Below are 27,980 nucleotides of genomic sequence, written 5' to 3' on the forward strand. Positions count from 1 at the left end.
GTTTTATGGTGTTTCACAGGTATACAAAGGGATTCAATTCAAACTCGTGTTTATTTGTCTTCTGAAAAGGGTGAATTTGACCAAAATATTACAACTGGAGTCTTTTTCAAGGAGTTTTTGTCCAACCAAAGTATTTCAGTGTAAATACACTCTTTGCTATGATTATTTACTTTCAGAGCTCACTGGACAATAGTTTACAAAATGAGGTCACCTTTCTCAAAGATGAGTTAGCCAATTTGGAAATGAAGAAAAGCCAGGAAATCTTAACACTAAGCGAGGTAAACAATTATTGGATACATATAAAGTTTCAAGTGGTCGAAATTAAATTGAAATGTCTCTGAAAAATAGACCATTGAGACCAAAAATAATTGTTACTCTCGGGGCTAGGTAGGGGGTTTGGAATAAGCGGGGGGGGGGGCTGAAGTTGGGTTGGAAAAAAATGTACTGGGTGGAAAATTTTGAAAAGGACGCTAATATAGCAGAATTAGGGCAAAAGAGGGAACTTTTTCCCAAAAATTATTAAGGGGGGGGGTGATTGTTCGAATAAAAATGTCTTGAGTGGAAAATTTTCGAAAATTAATGGGCGGGGGACGCTTATTAGGCACCTGAGAGTAACCAGGAACAGAGAAGAGCCATCCTATAGGTTTATGTCTTTAGCAATGATCAAAAACTGAATGACAACCATTGATTCGAAAACCTTTTGCCAGAAAAAGTCTTTTACACATCATGATACTCAAATTAAAGTATTTGCTTAGCTTTTACTCCATTGTAAAATGTGCTAACTATATGTACTAGAGAACTGAGCGACAAATCAGCACTCTTCATGTCCTCCGCCACAAAAGAGAAAAACTTGATACAAGAAGAGAACGAACAGCTGAAAGAATCACTTTCCAAGAAAGAACATCTTTGTTTACAACTGCAAGAAATATTGAATGAAAAATCACAACAAATCGTCCGCATGCAACACAAGGAGACTGAAAACAGATCCAATTTAAATACAGAGGTAGTTGTGGTTAATTTGCTTTGATCAGATTATTTTCGCGAGATTAAATCACGTGAGATTACTTACGCGAAACTTTTTTAAAACGCTGATTTTTGATTCGCAAATCTTTTGGCTCGCAAAATTAAATCTTGCAAAGATTTTAAATACGATCTAAATGATTTCTAGCATCTATATCGTATTTTTGTCTCGATCCTCCGTCCAATATATACGATCTAAATATATTGCATCAAATTTCTACTAGAAGCCGTTTTTCGAAATCTTAATTGAATATAGGGTCACGTCTGTTTGTGCCGTAACGTGAAGTTATATCATTCAGCTATTGTACGCAAGTCTGCGGGCTAGGTCACACTAAAGATTTCCAAGATTGCATTTGGTACCTCTTTTACTTGATGCTCAGCAGCTAGAGACACAGACCCAGGAAAATGAGAGTGGCTCCCTCCCCTACCTTCGGATAGTCCTAAAGAAAAGAGAGCCTCTGGGTTTCCTTCAAGTTGGGTCGGAAACTTACGTATATATGGCGTGTTTCTATAGATCACCTCCAATATAACAAACCAGGTTATTTCGTTTTCCTTGATTTAATCTTGTAATGCATCAATTATACAGGTCAAAAATTTGCGATCGAAGAAAAGTCAATTGGAAAATCGTGTATCAGACCTGGAAAAGGTAGATTTCATTTCTCTTTTAGAATTGAAGTTATATATTTCTTTAAAATTATCTGCATAGTTCAAATTTTCTTTTCGACCCTTATAATTATAATGATATTTTACGACCGCCTACGTCGTAGGTTTGGCCTGGACGGAACAATCTCTAATGTTTGCGAGAGACTAATTCCATACCAGACCTCCCTAATTTCTTGCTCATGGTAATTGCACAAAACCTATTCATGTTTTTGTTTTCAAGACTTGATCCACCAAAGTTTTCACGGGACGACCTTTCTTTATATAACGATCGTCATTAAACATGAGCATTTTTGTTGTCTTCCCTATTCTTTAATTACGGTGTGTTTATTTTCGCTAACAGGCTTTTTACAAACAATTATCAAAGATCAAAGAGTTTGAATCACAATTCAAAGAAATGAAAGAACAACGTGATATTTCAATGATAGTAAGGTCTTGTTTGAAAACCCTTCTGTTCACTTTTTCTCTTAGTTTGAACCACAAGTGATTTTGTGGTTTAGAGATGTTGGCTAAATCGATCTGGCCAGCCAGGGTGCAGTACGCAGTGCTGATGAGTCCCAATAAGGACGAAATGCATGCTGCTCTGCCACCCAAATCTCCCGAGTGAATATAGTTGGACAGAAATTTTTATTTTCTTCACATGTATAAAAAAATTTACGAATATAAGTTGAAAGAGTAGACTTGTTTCCTTTGTATGATATGTAGTCTCCCTTTTTCCTTGGGTACGTCTTGTCATCAAAATCCAAAACACTTAGTATAATCTGCTTCATTATTTCGCTTTTTTATATGTTAGGCCAAAGAAGAAGAAATAGCTGAATTGAAACAACAAAACGAATTTTTGAAGAACGAAATGAAAAACGTTCAGAACGACGTCTATACTAATCCCGTAAGAATTTTGATATTATCGATGGTTTTTAGATGAAAGGGAACAATCAAAGTTAGACAGTATTAAATGCCTTATGTTAAAGTTGCAACAGGGGTATCTATTCTAATTCTTTATGAGATGAATTGTATGCTCTTTCACTAGGAGTGATGGCCAAGTGGTCTAGCGAGTCCGCGTCTCAAACCAGGGGTTCGCGGCTCCCTGCGGCTCCCCGCTTCTTCCAATGTTCCGTTCAGTTCAAAGATAGCAGAGCCGGTTGACCGTGGACCCCGTGAAAACAATAGAAAGACTGTCTAAAAGTCCTAGATTACTGGGCTATCCGCGTAAAATGTCGACTCTATCCTATAACTAGGAAATAAATTGCCAAGAGCCAGATTCGTTTTAATAGCATTAAGAGACAGTATTGAGGATATCTTACATTCTGGAGCCAAACGTTCTCTTTCTCCAGCTTTAATGAAATGATGTTATTGCCGTATTACCGGAGAGGGGCAAGAGAGGCCAATTATCTTTTTAGAAGTGTGTATTGTAATAGATTAGGAACTTTTGAATTGAATGCTGTCTTTATTTCAATGAACGTGTTTTTAGCGATATAGACTTCTAAATTCTTAAAATCCTTAGCTAAATATATAGATTAGGAAGTAAGTCTCCACTGTACCACTAGACTCGTGCCCACTCCATATTTCCTGTTGTATAGAAAACTACAATATCTGAAATATCTCCCACTTAGGAGACCACTAGACCTCTAAATTTCCATAGCTTCAAAGTCTCAGAGTCTCTAATATCCCTGCTGTATAGAATATTTTGATTTCTGTAACGTCTCATACTTCTAGGAGATCACAACTCTACGAACACAATTGATGAGAGAGGTCCAGAAAAACAAACAGTTACAACAAGACCTTCGGAATGTTGATGATATACACCGTAATCTCGAAAATGTCAAATTTCAACTCAACCAGGTAGATACACTTTTTTTAAATTCAACGTAAAATTCAATGTACATTTGTGTCAAAAATTAAAGATGAACATTAAAAACACAGTAGTGTGTGCGACGTTTCGACGGTTGTCTTTATCAATTTCAAGTTCACAAAGGATATCGTTTATCAGTATACTGAGGCTTAAATTTGCAAAAAAGAAGCATAATTCTAAGCATAGCGCGAAACTGGGAAAAATATATTATTCAAATTTTGTTTTGAAAATGAGATCAATGATCAATGAGACAGGGATGTAGACAGCGAATATTTTTACACATCGAACAAGTGTTCGTTAATATAAAGCGCTGTAAAGCGTAAAAGTATGATGTGTAGACAAGCTGAAGTGAAAACGAAAATCAACCAAATTTGACGATGTTTTGAAAAAACTTTCATAATTAAAGCATTTTTCGAAAAAGAAGTTTGCTAAGTATGATAAACCTCAGCCCGAATTTTCCATATACTTTTAAAGTAAAATGATTGTATTATATTATTTCTAGAATCTGTTAAGTTGAAGTTATGTGGATTCTGTTCGAGATTTGTTCCTTACACTCTTCTGTGCTTAATTGTAGGGAGTGGGGTAGACTAAGCGAGGGAGGTGAAACTTTTGAAGAAAAATGGGGGTCATAATTACGTGTTATTGGATTGATTTTAGTGAATTTCCCTAGGATATGTTGAAATTTGAAGGTTTTTTATATTTTTTTGGCAAAAAGTCATTAAAATGGAGGGGTGTGTCATTATAAAGTGTTTTTGGGTTGAAAAAATCGAAAAAATGAAAATTAACATCCACCTCCCTACAAATAAGCACAAGAGGACGTTTTTTGATCTTTTTGAAGCACATTTAAATATATGAATGATTTTAATTTAAGTCATTTTCTATCAATCTGCTATAAAATTTGTCTAGCCTATAATAATCCACATAGACTGACAAAATTCTTCTTGCGCTACATTTTCAGCACCAGAAGCTATTCAAAAGTTTGGCGATCGAACTTTTCGAAGAATGTACAAAAATGTCGGTCATCAAAGGGTCATCACCGAAGTCACCAAAGTGTAAGTAATATGATTTTATTTGTCACCTTCACCGTGGAAGTAAACTCATGTGACCTCAAAACTTTTGCTCTTTCACTCGCCTTCAAACTAAATAAACAGAACACAAAAATCTAAATTCTTCATCAAAATTTCTCAAATATACATGTGTATATATACGCAGTATGCAGTGCTGACGAGTCCTGATAAGGACGAAATGCATATGCTGCTCTGCCACCCAAATCTCAAATGATTTTCTGGTTTTGAGATGCTGGCTAAATTAATCTGGCCAGTCATGAAATACACCTATTCTGCCACCCAAATCTACTGATTGAAAATAGTTGGACAGAAATGCTTGTTTTTCACGTGTATAAACTTTATTAAGTTTGCAATTTGGTATCTACCCGTAGGCAGAGGAGCATGTCGCTCTTTATGTGTTAGGTCTTGACGGTTCTTTGATATACAGAGGTACGTGATATTCCAACTCTTCTTTCGTTTCACAGGTTAACTTGTTCATCTTCACCAGGGGACAACGAACAGACGAATATCTTGGTGAATGCAATGGTAACTTCTATCCTCTCTTTCTCCCTCTCTTCTTCTTTCGATAGAATATTTTACGTTTGATCCGTCGAATAAACTGAAGACTGAATTTTGCTAGCACTAATTCAAACTGTCGACTTTTTGTCTTACTTCCGTTGGGTTTGAAAGACTGTTGAAAATTGACTGAAAATTGATATCGATGTAACTAATTAATCGATTTCAGAAATTTCTTATTTCAGAAAACCTTCAAGGAAAACTTCGATGACTTTAGATCATACACTATATCCATCCAAGAAAAATTGAAGGTAAATGAAATTCTTCAAGTTCCCTCCCAAAGCTTTGTCGCAAAAAATATTATAGCTGCAAAAAATCGCAATGAGATAACATTTATGAGAAGATTTTTATGCATTATTCACTCATTCATTTCTGCCAAGTCAATGAGACAGGGATGATATATGATTTTAAATATTTCGGTTCATTGTACATTGTTCATTGTATCCTTTATTTTCAGACGCAATCTTCCCTGGACCTTTCACAATCACCTTCCGCCAACAACTCATCACCTACAACCTCCATTTCCAACAAATTATTACGTCATCTACAAAATCGTGTGCAACAATTACGTCATGAAAATATTCAATTGAAAGAGAATTTAAAGAACTCGTTAACGGTATGCCATTTGACGTTATCTATTGCCCATTTTTCATGATATGGTATTTTAAGATGTTTTTTGTGGATAACTTTCGGTGAAACCTAATTCAAATGTCCATTGAAACCAAATCCGTACACCAAGATGAAAAGACTTGTCTTTCCAAACTTTAACCTGAATGTATTTTCTCAACTCCTTTGCTATCCACTTCCTTCGTCATCCCCGTTTATTTTCATAAAGTCACTGTAAAGACAGGGATTTAAAACTGTCTGTACACCATCCCCTTGACAATGGGGTACAGCTCGAGTGAAAACGTGTTAACAAATCGTGAGAGATTAAATAAGGATATGTTGTTTTGTTATGAATAGTGCGAAAGATATGTGTGTGCTTTTAACTCATTCTTCTTGTGGGTTTAAAAAACTAACGTCAAAAGTAAATGATTTTGCCTTTCAAAATCTTTTCGTCGATGCGGTTGTATCTAGAACCTTCACTTTCTCGTGAAAGGTAAGCATCCTAGTTTCAATTGATTACTGATCACAATATTTTAACTAATCTTTAGGACAGGGATTTAATATTGTCCGTGCACCATCCCCTTGACAATTGGATCAGGGGGGGGGGGTACATGTTCAGTGTAGTGACCCATGGCCGGTGGGGTGGTGGTTTTTCGAAGTTATTTCCATTTAGTACATGGTAGTAAAAAGGGTGGTCTCCTAAAAAAAATCCCTAAAAAAATTACTACCATGTACTAAATTGGGTGGTACCAAAGTAAACTTTAATTTTAAAGGATAGTAATGTAGTATATTCAGCTAGATTTGATCAAACCAAATCGAAAAACTGAAAGTTGTATTATCGTACTGCACTGTACTGCATGTGCCATAACTAAAATCTTTTTTTCTTCTCTTTCTTTGTTTATTTTTCTCTTTCTTTCTTTTTGTTATGTTTAGAAATTTCAATTTCGAATGTTTACATAAATCAGTGCGGATTTCGCCGTGACGTTTAAAGTTATTGAAGGACTTACTTATTCAAAACATAAAATAGTCATTAACTCAAGAAATGATTTTTACTAGGTTTACCGTATTACTTCGAATAAACGTCCCCTCGAATAAACGTCCCCTCGAATAAACGCCCCTCCTAAAAGAAAAATTATTTAATAAACGCCCCCTCAAATAAATGCCCCCTTGGAATGAACGCCCTCTCTAGTGGAGGGGCGTTTATTAGAAACTTGTGACTTTCAATACAGATTTTAGTCATTTCTTGTAACCAGAGCAGTTTTTGATGCAATTTTAATCGTTGAACCAAAGAAGTTTTGCACTAAAATTCTGATAAAGAACTAAAACAAAGAAAGGGCATAGTTGCTATAAATATTAGACTTTAAACTAAAATAATTAAAAAAACGCCCCCTTCTTTTAAACGCCCCTCTTAAATATTAAATAAACAACCCGGGCGTTTATTCGAAGTAATACGGTAAATAGGTTCAAGGAGCCAGCGAAAGCTTTTCTATCCCAAAATTTTAGAAAAAAATCATGGTTAGTATCAATGACTGTATTTGTTATTGCTTATCAGTACTTTTTCAAAAGAACCAGAAATGGTGGTTAGTTTCCTGCAGCGTATTAAAAGGGTGGTATGAGGATTGAAATGGGTGGTGCTAGCTACTACAGGTTACTGAAAGGGTGGTATAGGGATTTATATGGGCGGTGATATCTACTACAAGTTACTAAAGGGTGGTATAAGGATTCGAATTGGTGGTAATAGCTACTACATGGTAGTAAAAGGGGTGGTCCCCTAAAAAAAATCCCAGAAAAAACTAGTACCATGTACTAAAAAAGGGTGGTGGTCCCAAATTTTTTAAAAATTACCGAAAATCAGGTTATTACCCCATGGGTTACTACACTGAACATGTACCCCCCCCTGATTGGATACAGCTCGAGTGAAAACGTGTTAACAAATCGTGAGGGGTTCAGCATTCTAGTTTCAATTATTGATTAAAATATTCTTACTAATCTTTAGGTCTTTGATACAAGTGATATAACGAGGCGAGTAGAAGATTTGGAATCTCAACTTCAGGTTAGAATATTTAACCGTCGAATGTCATGGATCGTATTGAAACAGCAGGGGCCGCGGCTCCACTTTGAAAGTAATTGGGTCGTGATATACTGACTAAGGAGGCGCCACCATGAACAAAAAAAAATTTAATTGTAAAAAGGTGAAAATGAAAAAAACCCGCGGAAAAAGTTTGTTACGGTGAAAGGTTTCAGGCTGTAAAATAGAGTTTTTATAACTAGACTCTTATGCGTCAGAATTCGGATCAGAAAAAACACCTGCATTGGGGTTACCGTTCCTGTGGGGTTACCGGTGCTGGCGGGCATTAATCAGGCGAGTTTTGTACGATTTGTATTGATATTGATAAACCGTCAAACTAAATAATGTAAAATGAAAATAGCGTAAGTATAAAGTTTGACAATGAAAGAAAATAAGCCTAAGTCTATGAGTGAATCTATAATTATGTAGGAAATAAGTAAAATGTCTGAGTTGAATAATATCTAAGTCACAAAAGTAAAAAGTCCTAACTTAACTTAAGATGTGTCAGTGAAAGAAACTTACCAGCTGGCCAAATGTGGATGCTGTGAAATGATGCCAGTAGGTAAATGAAAAGGTCAAATGTGTGTAAACAAACAAAATGAACCATGAATAAATCAAATCCAAAATCAAAATGTGAGCAGAGGCTGAGACTGAATGCGTGCTCACTGAGTGCCACATGGAACAATGGTAGCCATGTTGAATTTATGAATGACTAAGTTGCATGATGCTTACTGTCTAGTGGCATTAGCAAGACTGACTTGAGACACACCTTTTATGCATAAGTCTACCATGTTGGCATGCCAATTCCAACATGATGACTCATCATAATGGTAGCCTAAGAAGTGAGGTCAAGGTCAAAGGTCAAATAGATTATAATGTCATGAATAAATTAGTATAAATAATTAGCTAATGAAAATAAATTATGATGTCATGAATAAATTAAATTAAATTGAATAAATTTTACTGAAATTGCATAAATTATAAAATTTTTGTTTTGTTTTGATTTTAAATTTTTTTTATATATACAGATTCAAACATTAACTTAACACTCCCCCAAATGAAAATTAAACTTTGGAAGCGAAGTCTATATTTTTGGCTAGTATGCCAAGTTCATGTAAATAATCACATTCATCTACATGATGAATTATTACCAGTCCACGTACAGCACGATGGGTTTCGCGCATAACAGTTTCATTTTCGTTTCTATATACAATTTTGCCTTTCTTGGCAACAAGTCATCTCCAAACTCCAATTCCTTTACCAAACCGTATGTATATTTGTTTGATAATGATGATTCATGTTTAATGAACAAAACAATGTCTCCAACACTAATTTGATCGCTTACGTACCATTTCGTTTGCTTGACCAATTTTGGAACATGTACGGTGAGCCAAACGTCAAACCATGTATCGAATACCTTTTCGTTATCCTTCAGGATCTTGGTGGGATGATCGCAGAGTATGAGCCCGTCGATTGCTCTGTCGTTGTTTCTGCCTAGCATTAATCGATTTGGTGTAATGAGGTCTAGGCATTCGAAATCTCCGGTGACATCTCCAATAGCCAAGGGTAAGTTGTTGATTTGGTTAGCAATTGAAGCTGTTAATGTCTCCCATTGGAGAATAGATAATCTTTGGTTGTTGAGTGATTTACTGATGGAATTGTTTATTTCTTGTATCTTCCGTTCAACTTTCCCATTCATATTATGTCCTTGAACGGGGCATACTTGGAAATCGACTTTCGTCTTGCTGAGATGGTGCTGCAAATCAAGTAGGTTGACATTCATTTCTTTGCAGCCTTTAACCAATTGGCTTCCTTCATCACACATTAGTCGTTTTGGGAATCCATGATCTGCAGCAAAGCGTGTAATGGCTTGGATGAAGGCTGTTGTTGAGTAATCATCCATTGTCTTGATCTTCACTGCACTTGTTGAACAGCAGCAAAACACAATCAACCATACTTTGACAGTGGTACGTTTATGGTGCGGTGAATAAGATGAGTAAGGACCAGATAAATCCATTTGAGTGAAATAGAATGATGGTGCGATTGTCAAATTGAAGATTGGAATGGGTCCCATTGCCATTTGAACGGTGCGTTTTTCCAGAAATCTACATCTTTGACATGAGCGTTTGATCCTTTTCATGAGATTTCGGCCATTGATGATGAAGCATTTCTTTAAAACGTGTCGTAGAGTTGTTTCGATGCCACAATGCTGAGTGTTTGGATCGTGCCAATGAACTTCTGAAGCAATGCTGTAAGCAATTGGTGAGTTGTTGTCTAGGATTGGAACCATAAATGTCGTTGATGTAAGGTCTTTCATGGTGTCAGTGTAACGTCCAACGACAGAAACTTGTGTTGTTGGCAAGATTCTGCCCGTGTACATCAGAATGTCGTCCTTGATTTGTGAGATTTTGTCATACTTTGATTTTGGTAGAAAATGTTGTACTTCCATTGTGCCCTTTTGATAGAAATACTTTTCAGCTCTGATGATTTCTTCATTTGATAGGATGAGTGGTTTAGAAGTTTGGACAATCAACGTTTTCTTTTGTTTCCATTTTGATATGAAACTTTTGCAAAATCGAATAACATATGCCAGGATGCGAACAGTGATTGAAAATCTACGATGGTTAGGGTCGATCAGATATTTGGAGAATTGATACCTCTGTTTTGCAAGTTGAATTGGATCAGGTGTAGTTGAAGCATGATGAACAAGAATTGTCCTCTCTTTGTCGATTTCTTTGATGTCCGAGTCAGTTACTTTCAGGTCTTGAGCAGATTTGATTGGAAATTCCGATGATGGAAGTCTCATCCAGTCCATACCGTTCATCCACTTTGAGTCTTGGCTGACATCAGCAATGGTTGCACCACGTCTGGTTCCAAGATCAGCAATCATGTTGTTTGTTGGTATGTAGAACCAGTCTTCTTTTGATTTGAAACGGTTGATCTCTACCACACGGTTTCTGACCCACAACTTCAGTGGCTTTTCATCGTTGGAGATCCAATGGAGAGCAATTTGTGAATCGGTGAATTTGAGTGAGGACTTGTGTAGTGTTCCAAATGATCTACGAACTACTTCACCAGTGTGAGTGTTGATAAGTGCAGCAAGTAGTTCAGCACGTGGCAATGAGAGTCCTTTTGGTACTGTGCGTGTTCTTGCAAACACAAGTTGGCAGGAGAATGAACCATTTTTCCGTTGGAATCGTGCATAAATGCAGGTGCAAATTAATGATTTGCTTGAGTCGCCAAAGTCCAATGTGTGTATGTCTGTGTTGAGAGCATCTTCTGGTACAATGGCGCGTTTGAAACGTACTTCTCCGAGGTCTTTCATCATTTTGAAGTTGTCCAACCACATTTGACGGAGTTCATCAGGAATAATATCATTCCAGTCAAGTTGTCGTGCTGTTAATTCGTGAAGATCGAGTTTCATTGAAGCAACGATTGGTGACATTTTCCCTGTCAGATCGAAAATTTCTGCAACTTTGGATGCACAATCTCTACGTGTTAGCTTGTCCGGGATGATGTTAGATGCTTTTGAAGATTTCTTTCCCCTCCTCTTCTTGGAGAAATTGAGGTCTGAGATACTGAGTGTGAGTTCGTCGGTTTCAGGGAACCATCTCATTCCTCCAACAGAGATGCTTGAACCGTCTTCTGATAAATCTTCGGTTGGTTTCATTCCAGAGAAAGTGAAGCCTTTGAGAGTGAAGTTTCCTCTGTTGATGACAGACTGTAGTTCATCTGCACGTTTGAATGCTTCTTTGGTGGATGACTCTCCTGTGATACAGTCATCAACGTAAACGTCTTCTTTGATGATACGGTTGACTTCAGGGTACTCCTTGCTGAAGAGTTGACCAATGGATCGCAGACCACATTCCGCTTGATTTCCTGATGATCTGACTCCATAAATGAGCGTCTTAATGATTTTTTCTTTAGGGATTTTTGATGGATCCAAGTCTTTTTGCCATATGTACCTCTGGAATTGCCAGTGCTCTTGATGTAGATTAATGGTGTTGTACATCTTTCGGATGTCAGTGTGGATGCCAATCAGGTGTGTTGACCAACGGATGAGAAGATTTTGTAGTTTGTTATAGTTGTTTTGTCCTTTGGCCAGGATGTCATTGAGGCTGATACCAGATGATGTTGGATGCGATGCATCAAATACAACACGGCACGGAGTGCTGACAGAACTCTCCTTCCAGACGGCACGCCATGGAATGAAATTTTGGTTGGTTGTTTCCCTCAGTGTTGATTGTTGCTCGGGTGCAAGGTTTTCGACATACTCAACGTACCCAAGCTTTTGCAACTTGGCTTCCGATTCAAGGATGTCGGCTTTGTCTTTGTTGTTCTCTGGACGATCGAGTTTCTTCAGTTGTTGATAATAGATACGAGAAGCAATGTCTTTGTTGGGAGCGAGCTTTGATGGTCTGTCGATAAAGGGTAATTTAGCTATTATCGTTTGGGTGTCCAGATTGATGTCAAGTGAAGCGTCAATGATGCTCTGTTCAACTTCCTCCTTGATGCTGATTTCACGTTGGTGTTCTGAATTCTTGCAATCTTTACAATTTCGACAACTGACACAGCGATAAGTAATTTCGGAGCCAGTTGATTCAGATGTTTCAAACGTTTGATACTTCTGGATGGAAATGAGAGATGAGATGCATCTGGGTTGATGTTGATTCCATCTTTGTAGATTTTGTATTGACGGGTGAAGAATCCTGACATGTTAGAGGTGCCATAGAATTGATTGTGAATGGCGGTGAAAATTTGATGTGGACCACCAATGATGCCTGAACCTCCATCACTGTTGCGAAAGACTGATTGATAGATTGCCAGACCAGAAGGTAGTTGATATATAAGTTTAGGATAATACCTGTTGTATTTGATACCAAGCATCAGATGAACATCTCCACCAACATGGGCTGATGGCTTTGGAAGAGTTGACGGATCTTTTGAGTACGTCTTGCAGATTTGTTGGAATACTTCAGTCAATGGATAGCGTGGAAAGGTTGATGTGATCTGGTCCATACACACGCCTCTGAGGGATGCTAGTTGGCCATTCATCATGGGTATCTGGACGTTGTATGTTCCACGTGTTGTTTGTGTCGAGGTGCCAACTCCACCAATTGATGTGATCTCTGATGACTCTTGAGTGACATTCGTACCAAGCTTCTTGATTGCACTGTGTTTCACGATAAAGTCACTGCAACCACTGTCGAAGAAAATTGTGAATACCTTGTGGTTGATGACAACGTTTTGAAGTAGGTAGATGCCTTCATCGTCACTTGTTGATTGATAGTCTGGTGAAGTGGATGGATTTGCTGAAGGCGTTGTTTTGAAGCACGAATGGAATGAAAGACTTATGTTCTTTGTGAATGGTGGTAGGTTTGGATTCTTCAGGTACTTCGACTTGTATTTCTCGAGGAGCTTCTTGTTTGCATCCGTGTCTTTGTGATCGTGACAGACAAGGATATGTTTACGTGGGTAGTCTTGATGTGATGCGTGCGGACATGCGAAGTCACGTTGACATTTGCCTTCTTTGTGTCGCCCATGTGAGATGCTTGCTCCTGGGAAGAGACATTGATAGCAGTATCCTTTTGCTTGGAGAACAGCATAACGGTTGGCAGGACTCAACTCAGCAAATTTGTGACATGTGTGATATTGGATGATTTGCTTTCCGGCTGGACCTTTTGATGGAAGGTGATTGTCTTGTCCAGGCTCGGAGTCGCAGATATTGCACAGTCTGTTGTCTGGGTTGTTGTAGTAGCCTGATCTGCCTTTGCCGTTAGGTCCTCTGTCAGTCCTGGGACAGGGTGGTTTGGGTTTGTCGAGGTACGTCTGGGTGACAGTCAATTTGGTTTGTTGTAGCTTCTGTTCTTGCTCGAGATACTTGACAAAATGGTACCATGATTGTCTTGGTGTGAAGTCTTCATCTGTACTTTTGCGTAGCCATCTTGTAAGTGTTGGTTCACCGAGAAGACTATAGATGTGGTGTAAGCCTTCACTGTAGTAGAGATGTTGTTCGATACCATGGATTTCAGCGAGTTGGATGATCTCTTTGATGGCGGTGATGAGCCGGCTTAGTGAATGTGCCAACTCATGATTTTTGCTTTTAGATAATGGTTCCATTGAAGCTACATGTTTGATCTTCTTTGATAGCATCATCTTGACGTCTCCGTAGGCGAACTTCAGTTGCTTCCAGATGTTGTCGATGTCGTTCATGCTCTTGACCATACTCAGTGCTGGTCCTTTAAGGAAGTCGTTCTTTAAGAGTTCTGGTAGAAGGTGTTTTGGTGTCGTGTGTAGGTGCAATTTGTTGAATTTGTCTTTGAATGTGTAGAAATCGTCTGTGTCGTCACCAGAGAACTTGTGGAGGGTGATGTTGAGTTTTGAGTTGTTGAAAAGTTTTTGCTTATATACATCTCGATCTTTGATTTGTTTATCCAGTGATTCATAAAAGGTACTTTTCAAAGATGTCATAAGTTTGTAATTGACACCAATATTTGAAACTACAGTTTTTGTTTCAGTTTTTGTAAATTCAGTTTGTAAAATAAGTTCATACTTTTTGACGACTTTGTTGATGATGTCTGTTTTGTGTGACTTGTCATTCTTTATCTCGATTAGCTCAGCATCGGTTATGTCGTCTAGTGATTGTTGAAAGTATGTGGTAAGTTCAGTTAACAAGCGTATTATCTCAGTCACAGTGAACTCCATTGATTCGGTATGTCGTTTTTGAGCATCTGTAGTTTGCTTTACTTGAGCAGCTGTCGCAGCTTGCTTGAATTCACGAGCTAATTTGAAGTACTCTCTGATGTCTTGAAGGGTCTTTTCTATACCTTCAATAAGTTCTTTATTCAGATTTTCAGTTTTAAAGAGTTTTTTGAAGTTTCGTAATGGAATTCGTAAGTCTAGCAATTGGGTGACAATAGCGTCATTCTCAGCTATGGTGTCTGATGAAATTGGATTCTCGATGATGAGGTCCGTGATCTCTTCGATGAGTATTTCTGCCTCCACTTCAGCTTTGGGAGACATGATGTGCCTTGATAGCTCGATATCAGATTGAGTTGAATGGGGTACCTTTGGTTTGATGTCAACTTGCTTGGATGATTCAGTTGGAGGTATCCTCTTGACTTCGATCAGATGTGTCTGTGTGATTGTAGATGTGTCCGGTGATTTGTCGGTTGTGTCGGTGATTTGTCGGATGTGTCCGTGATTTGTCTGATGTGTCCGGTGATTTGTCGGATGTGTCCGGTGATTTGTCGGATGTGTCTGGTGATTCGTAAGATGTGTCCAGTAGTTGTTCGGATGTTTCCGGTGATTCGTCTAGTGATGACCTTCCGAGTGAATTGAATACACTGTAGTCCGATATTCTTTTGGTCTTTCTAGTCGATCTGCGTAAGGACATTTGATGTTGATAAGTGATGACTGATTGTCTGAGTAATGGATGACGGATTGGTCTGATTGACTGGTCGCCTTGATGATTGGATCTGTTTGACTGTGGGGTTACCGGTGCTGGCGGGCATTAATCAGGCGAGTTTTGTACGATTTGTATTGATATTGATAAACCGTCAAACTAAATAATGTAAAATGAAAATAGCGTAAGTATAAAGTTTGACAATGAAAGAAAATAAGCCTAAGTCTATGAGTGAATCTATAATTATGTAGGAAATAAGTAAAATGTCTGAGTTGAATAATATCTAAGTCACAAAAGTAAAAAGTCCTAACTTAACTTAAGATGTGTCAGTGAAAGAAACTTACCAGCTGGCCAAATGTGGATGCTGTGAAATGATGCCAGTAGGTAAATGAAAAGGTCAAATGTGTGTAAACAAACAAAATGAACCATGAATAAATCAAATCCAAAATCAAAATGTGAGCAGAGGCTGAGACTGATGCGTGCTCACTGAGTGCCACATGGAACAATGGTAGCATGTTGAATTTATGAATGACTAAGTTGCATGATGCTTACTGTCTAGTGGCATTAGCAAGACTGACTTGAGACACACCTTTTATGCATAAGTCTACCATGTTGGCATGCCAATTCCAACATGATGACTCATCATAATGGTAGCCTAAGAAGTGAGGTCAAGGTCAAAGGTCAAATAGATTATAATGTCATGAATAAATTAGTATAAATAATTAGCTAATGAAAATAAATTATGATGTCATGAATAAATTAAATTAAATTGAATAAATTTTACTGAAATTGCATAAATTATAAAATTTTTGTTTTGTTTTGATTTTAAATTTTTTTTATAATATACAGATTCAAACATTAACTTAACACCGCGGCTCCACTTTGAAAGTAATTGGGTCGTGATATACTGACTAAGGAGGCGCCACCATGAACAAAAAAAAATTTAATTGTAAAAAGGTGAAAATGAAAAAAACCCGCGGAAAAAGTTTGTTACGGTGAAAGGTTTCAGGCTGTAAAATAGAGTTTTTATAACTAGACTCTTATGCGTCAGAATTCGGATCAGAAAAAACACCTGCATTCTGTGGGCCGTGGACTGTAGTGAATAATATGCATTGAATTTTAGACCTTCTATATCGCCTAATACAGGTCTGTATTAAGGTTAATGAAACAGAATTTGGCTTGGTTAATAGATTTTCCTTTTACTTTGAATTCCCAGGAGACATAATCAATTTGAAATTCCATCGAGGCGTTTCGTTATTTTTATTTAACTTAGGTTCAAAGTTTGCCCCTCCTTCCCCCATGATGTACTTTAGGACGTCATACGTTACCCCCATGATTTTAAGATATTCCCCTCAGGATTGTAGTTGATTAAGACTAAAGATATTGTTTTTTTTTCTCAAACTTTCAGGACAAAGAAGTCAAGATGAATGAGCAGCAAGCATTATTAGAATCCAAAATGTTGGAAGTGTTGACAAAGCAACAGTCAACAAAGGTAATGAGAATCAGTTATTTTCCATCATCAATAACTTCGGTACATTTATTTTTTCTATACTACCTTTATCGGCCCTTTTTACACCGGCCCTTATTGGCGTTATTTTTGGGCTCGTGGCGTAATACGGGCCGGCGTAAAAAGGGCCAAGATTTTGCAATTTTAACCTAAAAACGGCGTTAATTTTTAATCATTATTCTTGAATTTAACCCTTTAAGTGCCAATGACGAGTATATTGGTCATGGGTTATGTAGGAGGGCGAAGCCCTCCTGTAATGCCCAGTTTGAGTTAGAAATAGTCACTTTTGGTTTAACTTTTAGGAATTGGATTGGGCTTCATGGTCAAGCAAAAAAAAATCAAAAGTGAGTTTTTTCAGCGAAATTTTAGGCTAAAAAGTCATAAAAATGCAAAAATTTGACAAAAATCCACTTTTTAAAGATTTTGACCGTTTTTTGACCATTTTTGGTCAATGAGGAGACTCTATCCAAGCTATCCAACTAAGCTATGAACAAGTTTTTAACTCGTTCTAGATCCGGAAATATAAGCCTTTTTCCGACCTAGGTCCATTCGGACCTAGGTCGAAGGATGATGATTGATGAAGCCTTTAAAGTTTGAACTGGCGATTTTCTTTCAAAAGCTTAGAAAAAAATGACCGTGGCACCTAAAGAGTTAAAGGATTTTAGGTATGATTCGAAGACGAAAATTATCCATTGTTTTACTCCATATTTAATTAAAACTTCAGTGAAATATTTAAAAATCAGTGATTTTCGCTGGGATTTTCTGCTGAAAAATGACATTTTAATGTAAATTTTAGTCATTATTTACTAATTTGAAGCATAAGTAGCCATTTTTACAAATTTTGGCGTTATTAACGGCCCTAATTGGCGTAAGCCCAAAATTAGGCCGTGGCGTAATAAGGGCCGGCGAAAAAGGGACCGGCGTTAAATTAGGGTCGGCGTAAAAAGGGCCGATAAGGTTATTTTTTCTGGTATTATTAATTCATTGTTAAATATACTTGCTCAACCGGGTTAATCCTTTTCTTGTGTCCTTTTAATATTTTTAATGACTTTTATTATGTTTGGGTAACGAATGTTTACATGTTCATGTCCGACGCTAGTAAATTGTCATATTTTCTAAAGAGATAGATCTATTGGGGGTGTGTCAATCGACAACACTATATCTAAATCGCAATTATTCTCGACTTCAGTTGAGCTACAATCTGACAATGTCTGTGTGTCTGTCTGTCTGTCACAAAAACTTTAGGGCAGCCTGGAGACTTCAAAAATGGTTGGATTTGGCTGAAATGGGACGAGTTTTCCGCCAAAACGAGGCTAAAACTTTGGGGCAGCCTGGAGACTTCAAAACTGGTTGGATTTGGCTGAAATTTGGCACACTTGTTCCTTGGGTGAATATCTGGGGGTCTACAATTGGGCCTATGAATAATGTGAATCCACTGAAATTGAGCCCAGTGCGTTGCGCACGTTCGACTATTGCCTTAACGGGAAATATATCCCAAACGAGAAGGGGAATCAGTCAGGTTCTATATACAAAACTATATAAACTATACACGATTTCATATATATTGGCAGTAAAAACTGATGTGGACCTGCAGGCTAAGAGTTTATCCTTTCCAGGCAAAAAGACCTGCGGGAGAGTAGAGTAGAGTTTAGCCTATATTTACCTTATTTTTGGGTTTTCATAAGTACAATTTCCAACCCCCCCCCGGCAATTAGGTCCCCCCGTTTATTAAAATCTTTAAAGTTTTCCAACCCCCAACCCCCCGCAGCTTATTTGGAACCTAAGAGTAGTGTTACCGAAATAATGGTATCGATCAAAATAATGGGCTCTTCCAGAAAAAGTCATGGGGGGTGGAGGATATAATGTCCAGGGGGTTCATGACTCGCTTTGTCCATGGGGTAGAAAACAATTGTCCAAGGGATAGATATCATTTGTCCAGGGGGTAAATACCATTTGTCCAAGGGTATATTTTTTGCTGTCCATGGGTTGAATTAGACTAATTTGTCCTAGGGGTGTTGGGTGATATGTCCATGGGGAGAACATGAGGACATGGTTGTCCATGGGGAGACCTCTGGAGACCTTAGACCCGAGGACATGTTGCAGAGGACATGTTGTCCATGGGGGAGAGAACATATGTGTTGTCCATGGGGGAGACCTGACTGTTGGAGAGAATGTCCATGGGTCGGTCGTGTCATTTGTCCAGGGGTTGGAGAAGGGTCCTTGTTTGTCCATGAGGGAGAAATCAGGATGTTTTGTCCATGGGTATTGATAATATTGATAACGTATTATTATTATTATTACCTTATTACCTTAACCCTTTGAGTGCCAGGGTCCTTTTTTCTAAGTTTTTTTTAAAAAATCGCTAGTTCAAACTTTAAGGGCTTATATCTCCTGATCTAGAAGGAACAAGAAGCTCGTATATAGCTCGTTGGATAGCTTAGAGTCTCTTCTTTCTTTTGGGCGCCTTCGGCGCCGCCCGATTTAGGAAGGGCGTGGTGGCGGCGGCCAAGGGGGGGGGGGTAGGTTAGGGAATTAAAGCAGTCAGGCCCGCTGCGCGGACCTGACTGAACTGATGAAAAGGTGCCCAGTGGTAAAATTTCAAATCAATTCACTAGAAGACCAGAATAAAGTAAAACAGGGCCAAATTTGGAGGTTCTTGGATCACTCGTTGACCAAAAATAGTCAAAAAACGGTCAGAATCTCAAAAAAGTGAATTTTGTCAATTTTTTGCATTTTTTGACTTTTTTGCTTAAAATTTCGCTGGAAAGACTCACTTTTGAATTTTTTTTTGCTTGACCATAAAGGACAATCTAATTCCTACGAGTTCGACCAAAAATAACGATTTCTAACTCAAACTGGGCATTACAGGAGGGCTTCGCCCTCCTATATAGCCCATGTCGTATATATACGACATCGGCACTTAAAGGGTTAAACAAAGTGAAAAAAAAAATTTGAAAATGTGATTTTTTGGTGTTTTTCAGCATTTTTGAGTGAGTTTAGGCCAAAAATTGAGAAATCTAAAAAAAAAAAATAATTTTTGCAATTTTTCTTTAACCCTTTGAGTGCCAGGGTCCTTTTTTCTAAGTTTTTTTTAAAAAATCGCTAGTTCAAACTTTAAGGGCTTATATCTCCTGATCTAGAAGGAACAAGAAGCTCGTATATAGCTCGTTGGATAGCTTAGAGTCTCTTCTTTCTTTTGGGCGCCTTCGGCGCCGCCCGATTTAGGAAGGGCGTGGTGGGCGGCGGCCAAGGGGGGGGGGTAGGTAGGTTAGGAATTAAAGCAGTCAGGCCCGCTGCGCGGACCTGACTGAACTGATGAAAAGGTGCCCAGTGGTAAAATTTCAAATCAATTCACTAGAAGACAGAATAAAGTAAAACAGGGCCAAATTTGGAGGTTCTTGGATCACTCGTTGACCAAAAATAGTCAAAAAACGGTCAGAATCTCAAAAAAGTGAATTTTTGTCAATTTTTTGCATTTTTTTGACTTTTTTGCTTAAAATTTCGCTGGAAAGACTCACTTTTGATTTTTTTTTTGCTTGACATAAAGGACAATCTATTCCTACGAGTTCGACCAAAAATAACGATTTCTAACTCAAACTGGGCCTTACAGGAGGGCTTCGCCCTCCTATATAGCCCATGTCGTATATATACGACATCGGCACTTAAGGGTAAACAAAGTGAAAAAAAATTTTGAAATGTGATTTTTTTGGTGTTTTTCAGCATTTTTGAGTGAGTTTAGGCCAAAAATGAGAAATCTAAAAAAAAAAATAATTTTGCAATTTTTCTTTAACCCTTTGAGTGCCAGGGTCTTTTTTCTAAGTTTTTTTAAAAAAATCGCTAGTTCAAACTTTAAGGGCTTATATCTCCTGATCTAGAAGGAACAAGAAGCTCGTATATAGCTCGTTGGATAGCTTAGAGTCTCTTCTTTCTTTGGGCGCCTTCGGCGCCGCCCGATTTAGGAAGGGCGTGGTGGGCGGCGGCCAAGGGGGGGGGGTAGGTTAGGGAATTAAAGCAGTCAGGCCCGCTGCGCGGACCTGACTGAACTGATGAAAAGGTGCCCAGTGGTAAAATTTCAAATCAATTCACTAGAAGACAGAATAAAGTAAAACAGGGCCAAATTTGGAGGTTCTTGGATCACTCGTTGACCAAAAATAGTCAAAAAACGGTCAGAATCTCAAAAAAGTGAATTTTTGTCAATTTTTTGCATTTTTTTGACTTTTTTGCTTAAAATTTCGCTGGAAAGACTCACTTTTGAATTTTTTTTTGCTTGACCATAAAGGACAATCTAATTCCTACGAGTTCGACCAAAAATAACGATTTCTAACTCAAACTGGGCATTACAGGAGGGCTTCGCCCTCCTATATAGCCCATGTCGTATATATACGACATCGGCACTTAAAGGGTTAATGTTAGAAATTTTAGCGACCAGAAAAGTTCGCAAGTTAGACCAGACCATTCACAAATTTTTTCGTATTTAGTGGTATCTTAATTTCGCGATTCAACAGTATTACTTAAATTAATAAACCTTTTTTCTTTGAAAATACAAAGAATAACTGCCTCTGTTCCTTTGAAAATACAAAAGAATGTTTACTTTATTTACCTTGGAAAATACAAAGAATAACTATATCTTTTTGCTTTGAAAATACAAAGAATGTTTACTTTATTTACCTTGGAAAATACAAATAATAACTACCTCTTTTCCTTTGGAAATACAAAGAATGTTTACTTTATTTACCTTGGAAAATACAAAGAATAACTACCTTAATTCCTTTGGAAATACAAAGAACCCTAAGTCATTTTTCCTTTGAAAATACAAAGAATAACTACCTCTTTTCCTTCGGAAATACAAAGAATGTTTACTTATTTACCTTGGAAAATACACAAGAATAACTACTTCTTTCCTTTGGAAATATGGCTGCCAAGGCGGTGCTTTTTGTTCGTTCGGTGTTTATCTCTTGCCAGCTTTTATTTATGCAATCATTATATCTTGTTGAAGTGGCTTTTAAACTTATAACTAAGGAAGATACAACACTGGAGTTAGATTATAAGGATGTTCTTTTCTTTAAAGTATGAAGATTTCAACTTATTTGCTCAAGTTTTTTCCTGAATTGTGAGTTATTTTTTTACCTGCTAGACCTCATTATTTTGTAGCATGAAAACATATTTTTTCATTTTGGAATTGAATATAGAATAACCACCAACAATTACTGGAATTTGATGGAATGTATATATATTACAGTTCACAGCTTAATTATCTGATTATTCACAAAAATAATGTTTTCTCGAACTTGGTGTTTTCTTTTGATTTGATAGCTAGACATTTTATATGCTTGTTCTTCTGGACTTGGAGATAATATTGATAACGCGTAAACGCGAAATTGATCAAGTATATTAAAGTACAGCTCCTATGTAAATTTAAGAAAGAACGAAGTTCTTCATCAAATTATTGACGCAAAAATGATTTTTTTCTAGACTTGCGTTTTTCACTGGCAGTTACGTTTGCTTTTTTGGACCGACTTGGAGATAATTATGATAAAGCGTAAATGGAAATTGATCAAGTCAAGTATATAAAGTACCGCTCCTATGCGAATTTGAGAAAGACCGAAGTTCTTCATCAAATTATTGACGTAAAAATGATTTTTTCTAGACTTAAGTTTTCACTGCGATTTGAAAGCAGACACTTGCATTTCATTTTGTTCTTTTTGTATTGACTTGGAAATAATTATGATCAAGCGTAAATTGAAATTAATCAAGTATATATATTTAAAGTGCAGCTCCTATGTAAATTTCAGAAAGGCTGAAGTATTCTTCATCAAATTATTGACAAAAATTATGTTTTTCTAGACTTGCATTTTTTCACTGTGATTTGATGGCGGACACTATACATTCTGGACTAATAATGATAAATAATAAATGTATATAAATGGATTAAATATTTTTGATAGATAAATATTGCACTTTTAAGCATATTTAGGCTCAGATTAGGGAAAATACAGTACAATAATTACAGTCTTTCTGGGACGACACCGGGTATGCTAAACATAAAACTTTAAATTGAATAAATTTTAAATAGTATTTTGTGTCGGTGTAAACCTTATTTTGAATTTTTCATTGCTTATTATAAAAACATGTAGTTTAAGCTAAACTATTTCTCTGGAGTTAAGATGAATAAGAATGACACCATTTTAACTTTTACTGATTTACAGCATCTTCGTTTTTGAAACTTTTTTGATTTTTTGTCCAGCTTGACTTTTATTTTCTTGAATCTGTTGTCGATGTAGCCTTTTGTTGCTGTTCATCTGTATATCTAATTTTTATTATCTAAATATTTATCCTAATTAAGAGACGAATAATTATTCTGTCATACAGATTGTAACATGGCATATTTTCGTTAATCCATATTGTATACAAACGTAAATTTGATGATTTTTTTACTCTCGTTTTAGTAATTCATATCAATATTTAACAACATATCTTTCTAATCATATTAAGCAATTTAGGCTGACCTTCCAGCGCAGCTGGTTTATTTTTCTTGATACACAGGTCATGTAATAATCTTATTAGATATTCAACATCTATCATTCTTTCAAACAATCACAAGAGATGCAGATGCAGATTTCATTTTCTTTCAAAAATCCAAAACTTGCAAGTTTCATTTTAATTCAACAAAACAAAAAAGCATTTATTAATTTTCTTTTTGAAATATAAAAATATGTTTGTTTTCCTTTAAAAATACAAGACACAACACTGATTTTCTATCAAATATTGAACATTATGAAGGTTCCCTTTTCCTTCTAAAATACACGTTTTTTTTTTATTAGAACACCTAAAATTTGGCTGAGCCTGGATGTTTTTTTTAGCAATTTTCAGCCTAAATTGTTCTTAAATGCGTTCTTAATTTTTCAGACTACTCTAAATCGACAATATGATACAAAATAAAGAGCACTTAAATTTGGCAAAATTTGGACAATATTTGACTCTCGAATTTTGAAGATCCACCCCTAAATTCGGTTAAAACTGCTTAAAAAGAGGAAACAATTGTAGTTTCTTGTCATTTTTCCAAACTGAGGCTGGGCATGTTCTTAAGATGTTCTTAATTTTTCGACGAATTTCAGCCTATATGTTCTTATAAACTAGGTTCTAATAAAAAAAAAAACGTGTACTGGATATCCAACAATCATTTTCCATGAAATACAAGGTTTACATGTAACAATCCTTTTCTTTCAAATATCCAAGCTATGCAGATTTCATTTTCGACATGCAACATTCATTTTCCTTCAAAAATACAAGACATGCAAGTTTCATTTTTCATTTAATAAGACACTAAAGCATTTCTTAATTTTCTTTTTGAAATAAAGAAATGTAATCTTCGTTTTCCTTTAAAAATCCAAAATACATAACACTCATTTTCTTTCAAATATTGAAGATATGCAGGTTTCATTTTCCTTCTACAATACAGGATATCCAACATTAATTTTCCATAAAATTCTATTATTTTCTTTCAAATAACAAAGACATGCCGATTTCATTTTCCTTCATACAAAAAAGCAGTCTTCATTTTCTTTTTGAGATATAAAATGTATAAATTTTCGTTTTCCTTCAAAAATACAAGACACGTCACATTCGTGTTCTTTTAAAAATACAGGATATACTTGTAACAACCATTTTCTTTCAAATATCCAAGAGATGCAGATTTAATTTTCCTTCAAGAATACAAGCATAGTTTCTAGAGGGGTCAAGACCCCCCCCCCCTTAAGTGCTAACCCCTCTTAGGAAATTCATTTCAAATTTCACACCCCCCTTAGAAAATCAGTTGAATGGAACGATTGTACAAGAGTCATAATTCAAGGAAGATCCCCCTTATCTAAGAAGACCCAACCCCCCCCTTAACTGGCAACCCCCTTAGGAAAGTCATACTTTTAACACGCCCTTGCTTTTGGCTAATCAAAACCCAAGACCCCCCCCTAAATGTAGGGGGTAGAAACTATGACAAGACACGTAACATTCATTTTCCTTCAAAAATACAAGACATGAATTCTTTTTCGTTTTGAAATACAAGAAAAGTAAAGTTTAATTTTTATAAAATATTCAAAAGATACAGCTTTTACTTTCTATAAAACTACAAGAAAAATTACTTTTCTTCAAATATTCAAGACAAGTAGCTCATTTTCTAATTAAAATATAAGACAGTCAGGGATAACTTCAAATTAGCCCATCATCTCGGAATATCACCTAATTAGCCTAGAATAAGCAAATTCTCGAGCAAATTAGCCCGTTTCATATAGGCTAATTAGCTCATAATGAAGAAAAAATTGATTTTTGAGCCAAATACTAATAGTCGCATTCTATAGATCCTCAGATTATATATCTAATCACTCAATTAATGTATATTCTAAATATTATCCCTTAAGGAGACATTCAATTTTAGAATCAAGATCAGAAAATTAGCCCATTATCAGTTATTTAGCCCATCAGCTAGTTTTTTTAAAATACATCATTCAAAAACTGATGACGTCATCACAAAATTTCCACCTGTCGGAAAAAAGCCCAAAGATATGGTGTTCAAAAATGTCTATTACAGTCGAACTAATAAAGATATTTCAATTCTGTTTAAAGATTCTGAAAGGTAAAAGACTGTTGTTTAACATAATTGCCGGTTTCGCAATTTCCATGAAGAGTTTTTCTTAAAATCTATGCTGAAGATGAGTAAAATTTTCAAAATTTGATGACGTCATAAATGATGACGTCATCATTTTTAAAAATTTTCTTTTGATTTTGTAAATTTGTATTATCAATGCCCATCACGTGTCAAAATTTGAAAATGATTGAATTAATAGTTTAGAAGTTATCAGCACTTTAAAATTTGGAGTTTTATGCGGTTTTAGCTGGGTTTTATGTCATGTTTCACAATAAAGTCATAAAACCTGATCTGGACAACCTATGACCCTAAAATTTTGCACAAGTACTCTTAATAAGATTTTATTAAAAGTCAGAAAGTTTCAAGTCGTTTAAAAAATTTTTCTTCGAGATATAAACAAAAGAACTCCAGCGTGGTAGATTCTACCCCCCCCCCTGGGGCTAATAGGGTTAAAGGTACATATACACGATAGCAAAACTGCTTCGCTCATGTATATTCCGGGACCGGGACGAAATTTCAGCCAAATTTCCCAGTGTGGCTTTTCAAAGGACCCTCCCCTTCGGATCGTACGTACTTCAGGATGTTCAAAATCTAACATTTCAAAATTTTGCGCCAGATGCCCGATAAATAGCCGATAAGGGCCGGCATTCAATGGTATACGAATCGTATTCGTATATATCAAAGAAAGAAATTTTGGGAGGAACAAAATTCAAATCTTTTGAAATCTGAAAACACTTTTTCGGCCATTCGCCAAGTTAAATTCCCGCCAAAATTTCTTCCTTTAATGTAAGTTTGTTTACGAGATGCTCCAATACCAGATGAAAACACTTAATCCCTCGAAAATTAAATTACGGAAAGAAAATTGTAACTACAGTGGAACCTCCTTAGCCGACCATCGAGGAATAGGGTTCGTGTCTGCTAATTTGGGAGGGGGGTTCACTTTTACGGTAGGACGATATTGGGGCTTTTTTTTCCCCGGTAAATCGGTATTACCAGAAAAAAACGACGGGATTAAGGTTTTACGGATTACATCATTTTCTACCGGTATCAGTAATTAGGTAATTAGGCTTCCTTTATCGACGGTATTACGGTATTTGACCAAAATTTTTGTCGGTATGACGGTATTTAAGACCCCTGAAAATTCAAAAACACTAGTAGTCATTTAGAAAACGGGTGGGATTGAAATTTAAGACTGGGCTTCGGGTTTACTATAACCCTATAAAGTTGAAGAAAGGAGAAATATTGAAGCACCCTCTAAGACCCTCTAACTACCATTGAACAATAAACCATTGAAATCAAATGTGAAATGAACAAATTTGTAAAATTGCTCACTTTGAACAAAACACACAGTGGAAAAGGAGTTTTGGAAAAACCCTTTACTCACAAACAACAGTCAAACGACGAACGAATGATGTGAAAAAAACAACCATAAAAAGTCCCGTTGCTCACCAACATTCAAACAACGAATGAACAACGGTGGGGAAAAAATTTTAATTGCCTGTTGTTCGTCGACACCACAAACAACGAGTGAACAACGCTAAAAATCATTTTTAAAAAGACTGTTGTTCACCGACGCTCGAACAACGAGTGAACAACAGTGTAAAAAAAGCTTCGAAAATAGCGCTGTTCACCGACACTTGAACAACGGGTGAACAACATAGGGAAAAAGTTTTGAGGAAAGCGTTGTTCACTGACATTCGAACAACGGGTGAACGACAGGTTAAAAAAAAATTCGAAAAGAGCGTTGCTCACCGACACTAACCCATCGACTAAGTGTTGATTGCTAAAATGAACTTTTTGACTGTTGATCATCGACGGGTAACAACGGGTTTTCGACGCCTAGCGTCGATGATCAACGACTAAACTACGCAGATGTCCCCGAGCGACGGATAATGGGTTAGCAGTGAGCAAATCCTTTAGCTCGACATAGAAATGCAAATTAAGCCATATGTATTTGCTGGTAGAAGCAGCTGTAGTTTCCATACATTGGTGATTTGAAGAATGTTTGATTCTGTTGTCCAATCATGTATGCATATCGTCTCTGCAAGCTCAGTGTTTCATTTGGTATTTCAGATTTCCGTTGGTTGTAAAAGTTTTCCCACAAACATTGCATTTTAATGGCTTTTCACCATTGTGAACACGTAAATGCACATAGAGATTGCTAGTGTTGACAAATCTTTTTTCACAATACTGGTTTGGTTTTTGTGCTTTAGAATTTGATCGTGTTTCACCAAAGAATTAATTAACTTGACAAAAGTAACGTCAAAGGTTTAGAACGTGTCACTTTGACCTCCGAAATACTTATTGTGACGTTTCGAACGTTTTTTGTAGAGCATTGCAATGAAATCAGTTCAACGTAAAAGGGCTTGCGCTTTTAGATTTGCGTAAAATTTCGTGTCCCGAAAGGGTTTTTTGCTTGCGACGTCAGTCTTTTGCCTATAAAAATATTTCCCAGACCTAATCGCTTACCGCCTCTCGAAAGATCCCTTTTTTCGAATGAGCCAAAAGAATTCCCCTCCGGAAATTGTTGTCACAGGTCGACTAAGGAATACTACTATTACTGAAACTTTATTGACTAGCTATATTTATAAGATGATTATTTATT

General features: G+C 36.6%; 1 protein-coding gene across 2 annotated transcripts; it reads left to right on the forward strand.

Moving 5' to 3' along the window:
• The first annotated feature begins 188 nt into the window (after positions 1 to 188).
• LOC136802057 (uncharacterized protein PF3D7_1120000-like) lies at positions 189 to 27,976 on the forward strand. Of its 2 annotated transcripts, none has more exons than XR_010845947.1 (13): positions 189 to 278; positions 796 to 1,003; positions 1,607 to 1,666; positions 2,024 to 2,107; positions 2,474 to 2,566; positions 3,394 to 3,519; positions 4,488 to 4,579; positions 5,061 to 5,121; positions 5,337 to 5,402; positions 5,609 to 5,767; positions 7,754 to 7,810; positions 9,261 to 9,391; positions 16,639 to 16,722. XR_010845947.1 is itself a non-coding variant. In XM_067058765.1 (13 exons), the coding sequence occupies exons 2-13, from the start codon at positions 824 to 826 to the stop codon at positions 27,491 to 27,493; spliced, it is 1,107 nt and encodes a 368-aa protein (XP_066914866.1). In that variant the 5' UTR covers positions 189 to 278; positions 796 to 823; the 3' UTR covers positions 27,494 to 27,976. The 2 variants fall into 2 exon arrangements, 1 of the variants encoding a protein (XP_066914866.1); XM_067058765.1 differs by lacking the exon at positions 9,261 to 9,391 and adding an exon at positions 27,449 to 27,976.
• Positions 27,977 to 27,980: the final 4 nt, after the last annotated feature.

Source organism: Clytia hemisphaerica, unplaced genomic scaffold, assembly GCF_902728285.1.
Source record: "Clytia hemisphaerica strain Z4C2 unplaced genomic scaffold, Clytia hemisphaerica genome assembly, whole genome shotgun sequence".
In the NCBI taxonomy this organism is placed as follows: domain Eukaryota; kingdom Metazoa; phylum Cnidaria; class Hydrozoa; order Leptothecata; family Clytiidae; genus Clytia; species Clytia hemisphaerica.